Genomic DNA, 9,319 nt, shown 5'->3' on the forward strand with positions numbered 1-9,319 from the left:
CAGGAGGTGGAGCCAAAATTCAACCCAAGATATGAGGATATAAATGCATAGCATTCGAACAGGTGGGGTAATTAGCAATTCAATAATAAGCCAGTCAGAAATGCACACATTGGTGCAGTATAGCAGATGGGACAAATAATAAGTTTATGGAGGCGGAAGGAATGTGAAACAGTGTGGCAAAAGCAATCACACACTGTAAAACTGTTCTGTNATACTGTATATATATACTGTCACACTATAACATTTCAGACAACTCGTCCTGACATATGAAAATTTTGTCCGAAATATCATATGCTGAAGATTGGACATACTGTAAACATATCATATTGCTAAAGATTTGGACCAAAAGGGTAATTTATCTGCAGCCTATTCATAACTTATACAAGTTTATGACAATCTTTAACAAATGTTAATGTGTAACGTTAGGGCAGACTGCTAATCAAATTTTGTCGAATTTACCCATGGCATGTTGGATCATTATAATAATCAAGGTTTTGTCACACAGTGACTCAAAGCATCGTCTGAAAAAATGGCCACCACACTGGTGTAAATAGGTTACCAGCATGTTGCATATGATAGTAAAAGTTTCCAAACCCAAACTCTGAACTTGCACTAAATTTCCAGTGTACGTGGGCATACTTCCCATAAGTTAGACATGAGTTAAAGGTATGAGACAGGTATGTTTTGCATAAGTTCACACACATTACGTCAAAGGGGACAAACGTTGGAAACTAGCTTGTGTCCAATTTGTGTGGTAAAACTTGGAAAGCTTGTCAAATCCTCATACACACCTTTATTGTTTTAGTTTAGAATAAAAGTGCAATTGATTGTTGATTTTTAGCTGGATGGTGTGCTTATAAATGTGTCTACATCCCAATAAGTGCCTGAAGAAATAAATATTTTAAAGAAATCTGTGTGAGTTTGAAGTTTTGAAAGTATTTGTGAATTATGCCAGATTTTAAAAAAAATCAAAATCAAGATGAAAAAACATTTCATCCTTTTAAGTGCATGGTCTGGTAGCTTTACAAGACAGAGCTATCTGCAAACATGTGGTCAGTTTGTGACCTGCCTGAAAAACAGAATAAACTGAGTTCTCAGTGGATGCTCAGCAGCACGGTTTGCACCATGGAATTGCTTGTTTTCTGCAGTGGAACCAGCTATAACATCACAGTATTGAGTAAAGTTGCCCATGTGTGTTATGCAGAGGGCCCGAGCTTGAGTCCAGGTGTGTTTGGAGATAGGGGAGTGCTGAATTTCCTCTACAGACACCTAGAAGGCCTTTAAAGCCACTGTGATATGAGTGAAGCTCATTTCCAGTGCCGAATGACACCCAGACCATAAACCTTACACAATTTTTTACAAACTAAGCATGTGTCTTAAATGCAACGGGATGAAATATAAACAAGATATTTTAAAGTAATTTCCACAATCATTTTGTTTAATTTTAGCTTTTAAAGTCATATTCATGAAAATATCCAAAAGCAGCACAAATGAATTCTCACATTTCACTTTTATACTGAAGCCTCTCAGATTATGTCCTTCAAACGAAAAATAAATAAATAAAAATAAACATTTAATAAAGTTGCCACGATGCTGCTTTCTCTCCTGGGATTGCCAAATGAAAGGATGGAGATATGATTTTAAATTGAAGCTGCCTTGATCTAACTCAAACACAATTATCTCCAAGCTATTTACATTTTTGTCATAAACCGTGCTCATTATTTTGGAAACAAATGCTCCTCTCCCTCTCGGTGTCGCGCGTGATTTGATATACAGTGCTACAATATGAAGCGATCTTTTCACACTGCATTGCCGTCGCCGTCCGGGAAGATTTTTGTGCCACTGCAGTGTCACAAGCATTTAATCTCCTCTCACCTCTTGGGGGAGGCGGCAGTGGAGGAAAAAATTTTTTTAATCTCTTCGTTTGAAGATGCACAGCAAATTGCTTGGCACCACTTTTCTTTTTGCCCGTGCTTGTCTTGAAACCCTAATGCATTCTAAATTTCTCATCGCGACTGTACAATCTGGTGGTTAAGGTTTGGAGAGTAAAACAAAAATCTGTTCTCTCTCTTATTTGTTTCTTTCGTTTCGTTGCAGCTTCAGCATCGAGCCCAACTATGATTTCTTGTACATCTATGACGGACCCGACAGCAGTGCCCATCTGATTGGCAGTTTCCAAGACAGTAAACTTCCAGAGAAGATTGAGAGCACTTCTAACTTCATGTACTTGGCATTTCGGAGCGACGGTTCTGTGAGCTACACTGGCTTTCATTTGGAATACAAAGGTACTTTAATTGCCTGTGCAAAGTGGGACTCTGTATGTTTCTACTGAATATGCTTATGTGTTAGAGCAGGGGATTTACTGTGCTGAATTATAAATGAATGAGTCTGAAATTAAGAATTTGAAATATGATGCTGTACACAGCTAAGTTATCTAGCCTTGAATCCATCCCATTTTTGTTTTAAGCATGTTTACCAAATGAATGAGCTTTAATTTATATTTTTATGAAATGAGGCCAATGCTTGTGTTCTGAATAAGGGGATTTATTTATTCTAATTTATGCCTGAGCTGGAGCCCTTCTTGTGTTAGATGGTTGTTTCTGTTGTAAAAGCTTTGTGTTTTTGATTGGCAGCAAAACTGCGGGAGGCCTGTTTTGATCCTGGGAACGTAATGAACGGCACTAGAATGGGTGCAGACTACAAGCTGGGATCTATGGTGACATTTCATTGCGAGGCGGGCTACCTGCTCCAGGGCCACTCTACCCTGACGTGTGTCATGGGCAACAGCAAGAGACCAGAATGGGACAGAGCCAAACCCAGCTGTCAAGGTAAGAGACAATGTTTCGGGAATAACAAAAGACCTTTGTTGGGCAGCAAAGAATGGCACCCCAATGGACTGCCACACATTTTATTGTTTGTAACACCAAAATAGCTGAACATTTGGTGGATCTACAACCTTGTGGATAAAATGTGGACTACAGCAGCAATTCTGCTGGCAGTTTCAAGCCGTGTCTTTACAGCCCCTCCAGCAAATTCTAAGTCTGCTCTGGGGTATTACGCATGTTGCACTGCAGATGGCCAATCCACCTGTCCATTTCACTCACCATAATCTCAACATTCATGAACAAGATTTTGAAATACATAAACTTCCATACTTTGGGCTGCATTACCCCCAAAGTTGGAGAGAATTATCTCTTGTCTGGCAGAGAATCATGGATTCAGACTTGAAGATTCTGACTCTAATCCTATGCCCTTTCCTGAGGCCTATACTACAAAGCAGTCTCACCATATCCAGGGTTCCTTTAATAAATCCATCTTAACTCACCCCGACAATGAAGATTCTGCTTAGTGGTGCTACAAAGCTGGTTATCACCTTGGTAAGTCAGCTCAGGGTTTCTGAGTCTGAATATGTGAGCATTCTTGTAAAACAAGTGGAGGTGCATCTGAGGACCAATCACTAAAGAAAGCAGACAAAAGGAGAAGGTAGACACGTGAGATTAATAAGATTACCAGTACCACTACCACAGTACCTCAAAGCACAAGTACATCCACTGATTATATGGTGCCTGTAATTGAATTAATGTGCTGTGGGTGCTGCCTTTTACTGAGACTGACGAAGTTTTGCCTTGTTCTGTCAAAGACTTTCAAACTAAATTAGGATAAAACAATGAAAATAATTCAGTTCAGCGAGAGGAGTTGTTATCAGTGAGTTTGTTTATTGTCAACAAAAGTTGTTTGTCCATTACATTTTAAAAACTTGTAGAGATTTTATAGGAATAATGTGGGGAAAGAAAAGAAATAATGTTTCATAGGTAGGTAAAAAAAAAATCAACAGTTATTGATTTAAAACCACATAATCATCATGTTATGGTTCTGTTGGCCACTTTGGGCCAAGACCTTCAGTTTGCAATTGGGCGGTTAGCAGCCGAGTGTAAAGTGGCCGGGACAGGAGTCACTTCCTCTAAGCCATGGTTCTTGACAGGAAAATTGTGGAACGCCCCTTCTGGGTTGGTATCTTGCTGTCTTGTTCACATAAGTGATGGCAGGATGAAGCAGGAGATGGATCAAGAGTGGCTGGGCTCAGCCTAGAGATAGGGTGAGGCGCTCTGACATTTTGCGGGAGCTCAGAGCCACTGCTCCTCTGCATCGAAAGGACTCAGTTGAGGTGGTTTGGAGATCTGATTAGTGCCCCCTAGATGCCTACCTTAAGAGGTGTTCTGGGCACATTCCATTGGTAGGAGGCCTAGGGGAAGACCCAGGACTTGCTGAAGGGATTATGCATCCCCTCTGGCCAGGGAAAACCTTGGGGTCTCCCAGTACGAGGTGGAAAGTGTCAACAGTTTTTATCTTAGACATGTTGCCTCCGCAACCTGACTACAGATAAGCAGCAGAAGATGAAGATGGAGATTATTTAACCAGCTGACATGAACAAACTTCAGACTGATCTGGATATATTGACATATACCATAAAGATAATTCTTAGTGTGTGTTAAAGGACCCATCCAGGAAGCATTAGCAATTGAAAATGTGACATTCTAAATTGATAAAGTCTCCTGGAATGGAAGCAAAATGTCTTTGGCTTCAGAATACAAAACAAAAGTAAGATTGTCCCACTGTTTTGCCCCTGTAGCTTTTCATTTTTATCATTAAAAAAACATTGATATGTAATCTCTAATCCAGCACAAGTTAACATGGCGACAGAACCAGCATCTTGCTGACAAAAACTTCCAAACTGGACCTAAAGTTCCGTAAACAAGCCACTATTCAGGCCTTTGGTCTGGTCTCTCTGGTGTATCTACCATGCACTTTCTGTTTTATAACATAAGTCTGCAATAGTCAGAGTGTTTCCACCTAAAATGATCCAACTTTTTTTTGAGGACTCCGCTATCACAATCCTAGAGGAGGAAAAAAGCGAAATAATTCTAACAATATCAAGATACCACCCTGCACCTCTCCACAGGGTAGAATTACTCCATTTATAATATTTGAAGTGTTGTATCTGCTAAGGTTAAATTAGAATGTAGTTCTCATTTTCAACATTGCTGAATGGGATCACACACGTTCACACCTGGGAGCAATTCATTACTTTTACACTTGGTACCTGCATAACTTCACTGATCAGCCTCGAAGACAGGTGTAATACTAAAGAGATCATCAGCATCTTATTTCACTTTGAGACTAAAGCTGGAGACCCACTTGTGCTCAAAGTACAGTTCACATGTAATGCATGTTTATTTTCACATTTTTGTTCAGTGTCAACAAGCAGCTGATTTTTCTCATGCAATAATTGAAACACTGCATTTTTTATCAAACATTAAACTAATTAAGCATTAAAATATCAAAAGCCTTTTATTTCAATAAATCACTGATTGCAAAAATAAAATATTATATTTTAAGACATTTTCTCAGTAATCAATGGAAATTTATCCCTGGATAAACCAAACCTTTGGGGTTTTATAGCTTTTTTTGTAGGTCTCTTTTAGGATTGCTGACCATCCTTTTTCTGCTTAAGTGCCTAAAGTTGGATGGATTCCTTTTAACCACTTAGCTGACTGTATAAATTATTTTACATAGGTTTATTTTATATAACAGGTTAGTGTTAAGTGTTTTTAATCGTACAGCAATAAACATTTGTCTGAAAGCAGTTGAAAGCAAAGCCTGGACTGAAAAGGGGGGAAATTTGTCACTGTCTAAAGTTAAAAAGGTTAAGAACCTGTCTCACAGTACTGCTTTCCAGCTCTATTATGTCACAGTGAGTCAGTACCTCATGCTAAAATTGTTCTTTTTATGAATAAATCTGTTAAGCTAATTATAAAATAGAATTTTTGTTTAAATCCAGAATTGTCTTGATTAAGAATAATTTGCATTTAATTGTTTTTGACAACTATTAAAGGGTATTTTCTATTCAAAAATGACATCAGTGCAAAGCTGCACATTCCAAATAAACATGTTGAAACCAGGCCTGTGGTAATAATTTGCTCTGAGCAGAACATAATTACAGGCTGCAGACCAAAGGCAGCTTTTCAGGAAAAAGAGAAATGTTGAACCAATGCAAATGTCATCAAATCTTTGTCAGAGATGGAACAGCTCTCTCCCAGGTCAGCTTTTGATACAGCTGCGATTTCTGCATCATGTCAAAGAGTTTCTAAGAATGATGTGAGTGTTTATTCGAAAATTAAACCTGAACCTCAGGTAGACCTCTCTGCTTGCCTCGTTAGCCATTACTAAAAGAAATGGCAAACCAAAACCCACGTATGAATCAGATCACATAGATGTGAGGAGGATTTGAAACAGGTAGTACTGATGGAGAAATCCTCAAATATCTTGCAAATAAGAGCTTTGCAATGGAGGAGTGATTACATTTTCAGCAGGATGATGACAGAGATTGATGATGGCCATTTATTAACCTTTTTAGGGTTACTGATGCATATGCATAAAATCAAGCATCACATGCTCAAATACATTCCATTCGTAGCTACTTATCGTCTGCATTCACGCCAATCTTTTGGCCTTTTGCACCTGCTTTTTTGTTGACCTATATATATATATATNATATATATGTATTAGCACAGCTGAAACATAAGTAGTAATGAACACTGTTTAAAAAAAGGCTTCAGTCTCACTGTATGTGAATTGGACGCATATTGATATTTTTATGACAGTCCGAATGTGACAAATCAGATTTTTACAAAACCCAGGCCTTTTTCGGTATGTGCAGCTTAATCAGATATGTCTGATGTTTTTCAAAGCAACTGCAGTCTGAATGTTTGTGTAGCATTTCTTCCAACTTTTTTACTTCTGTGAGGTGGGGGTGAAGGATCAATTCAAGTAATAATGATACTGACCTGGAGTCATGCAATTTAAATCTTGAAGCTCCACGTGTCTTCAGCTACAGAACAGAAGTGCAGTTGCTCCGTCTTATTTTTATTATTATTATTTTTTTTACGTTTCTAAATCCTGGTTGACTGAGAATGTACATATCATGGTACCATTGGTCTTGGACCGTATGAATACTGAAGTTACTGAATCGATATTTAAGTTTGAGCAGGCCGCTCCCATTCCAAAACATAATCTCTGGAGCAGCCGTCCGAACAGTTAAAATATGAAAGATGAATGAATAATTATTTATTCAGCTCTGATTTCACAACAACTTCAGAATCGACTGCTAACAATTAGCATACTTTTTTTAGCTAATTGTGTAAATGGTGAGCTGTGACATCACACACGTTATTTTCTTTGCATGTGGGTCACATCAGGGCTGCGGAGCATTCACACTGGAGTCAAATGGAGGTCACATTTAAAATAGACATTCATGCAAAAAAAAACAACAACAACCTATTTTTGATTAAAATGTGAATTTAACAAAGTACTAACTTTGAACATGCACATTAAAAACTGTACAAAAGTGTAAAAATATACATATTTTTTTACATTAATAATTACCAGAGCTTTTAATACTTACAGCCCAGTAACAGTATTTTAAATATGTAGTTATCCATGGATTACAATTAATAAATACAGAACAAATAACACAATAAATACTAAATGATTTGCATCTTTTTCACTTCTCCTCGTTCTGGTACACTGGTCACAATACTGCACAAACTCCAGCCTTGTGGAATAGAAACTAAAGTTCTTTGCCAGCCGCACAGGGATGACCTGTTTTTGTATGAACAGGTTGGGTTTGGTATTTTAAAAATTATATCATTGCATTGAGGCTGCAGAAGCAAGTATTAATTTTGTTTTAACAAACTCTCCCTCTGCAACAGGCTTCAGCTTCTGTGCTATTAATTTGCTCACCGTAATGTCATCTCTGCTTCTCCATCGTCTTGTAAACGCTGATTGTTGTGCATCCAAGCTCAGATGAAGCACTTTAACTCTATCTGTCCACATCCATCCTTTAACCATGCCTCATCACCTCCAGCACCTCGTCCAAAGCTGAACACACAGGTTTGTTTTTCAATCTGATGACAAAATAATCTCTTGTCAATTTCTCCTGGATAACGCAGCATTCTACCTGCGCTTTCCCGTTTTCAGTCACAGTGATCGGCACCTGTCTTGTTTGCTGATTTGTGCATTACTGTCAGTTTTGTCACAGAAAAGCCACTGGTTTTCAATATGTTTTTTCCACAAAGTTTAAAATTATTTTTGCTTTTTCTTTAAATTGCCTGACTGGATAAAAGGGTTCTGGGCACCGTTTATGGCCCAGAGACCAGTTAGCACCATTTTCCTCAATGCTCATGAACGTGGGGTGACTTTCATTATAATAATGCAGTTGTCCTTTTCTTTTGACATTTTTTTTCCATTTGAATTCAACAAATTAGGCTCACATTATTGTGCTGCAATATTTTGAGTCTGTGTGAAAATGAGGTGGATTTAAAAGGAGGCTCCTTTTTGTTTAGATATAAGCAGCTGAAAAGTCCCAGAACACTGAAACACCTTTAGTCGCAGCTGGCACTCTGTTTCAGGTTTTTTTGCACTTTGAAGATGATCTGAGCTTTCTTGAAAGGAAACCTCAAACACTTTCATCTAAAAATCAAAGTTAATATAACATGTGTAAACTAAATTATTAACTTGTCTTTTCCTGGGCAGTAATGCTGTTTTTACTCATCAAACCTCAGCAGTGCTTGAAGTGAGCAGTCTTCAATTATGTCCACTTCTTTCTTTCACTGCACTTTGCTGTCAGATAAGAACCGGTCCATCCTCTGAACCCCTCCCTCTCCTCGTGCTGCTCTCACCTTCTGCAGATGCATAGTGTTATTTCCCTGGAGCAGCAGGCTCTGATTCCCCATCCTGCATCCTGTCTGTTTGGCAGCCTACACACAAAAAAATAGAGGTACAGATATGGACCTAAAAAGGTACAAAGGCTTTGTCGCTCCAGCTGTACCCTAGTGGAGGACAATATTGTACCTCCAAACCTAGGAACAATTTTGTACCTTATTGTCTGTACCTTTAAAAGAACATTTCTGTACCTCTAGTGGCAAATATGTACCTTWATGCACAGGTACAAAACTGTACCCATTAAAAAGGTACAAATTATGTACCCGATGAGGTACAGCTGGAGCGACATGGCAAATTGTACCTTTAAGAGACAAAAACAAACCCGTACATTCACAAAAATATCCTTTATTTAGCAAAATTCATTAATTTTAAATCAGTTCATTCAGTTTAAAACAAGCTCAATAGATAAATGTGAACATGTCCATTCTCAGTGTATTCTATTAGTACAATGTTCTAAAACATTTGTCTTTACCATAAAAGCTAAACAATATACAACTGAGTAGAACAAAGAGGATGTGTTACAAGCAGGTTGTCTCGT

The 9,319-nt window shown here is 38.1% G+C and overlaps 1 protein-coding gene across 1 annotated transcript in view; it reads left to right on the forward strand.

The window, feature by feature from the left end:
• Positions 1-9,319, forward strand: part of LOC106514228 (CUB and sushi domain-containing protein 3) — a gene marked incomplete in the record, with an annotated part of 356,940 nt that overhangs the window by 194,552 nt on the left and 153,069 nt on the right. Inside the window, 2 exon segments of the mRNA XM_014003387.1 lie at positions 2,098-2,285; positions 2,634-2,828. Coding sequence (XP_013858841.1) covers positions 2,098-2,285; positions 2,634-2,828 — 383 coding nt within the window.

The sequence above is a fragment of the Austrofundulus limnaeus genome, unplaced genomic scaffold (assembly GCF_001266775.1).
Source record: "Austrofundulus limnaeus strain Quisiro unplaced genomic scaffold, Austrofundulus_limnaeus-1.0 Scaffold18, whole genome shotgun sequence".
NCBI lineage: Eukaryota > Metazoa > Chordata > Actinopteri > Cyprinodontiformes > Rivulidae > Austrofundulus > Austrofundulus limnaeus.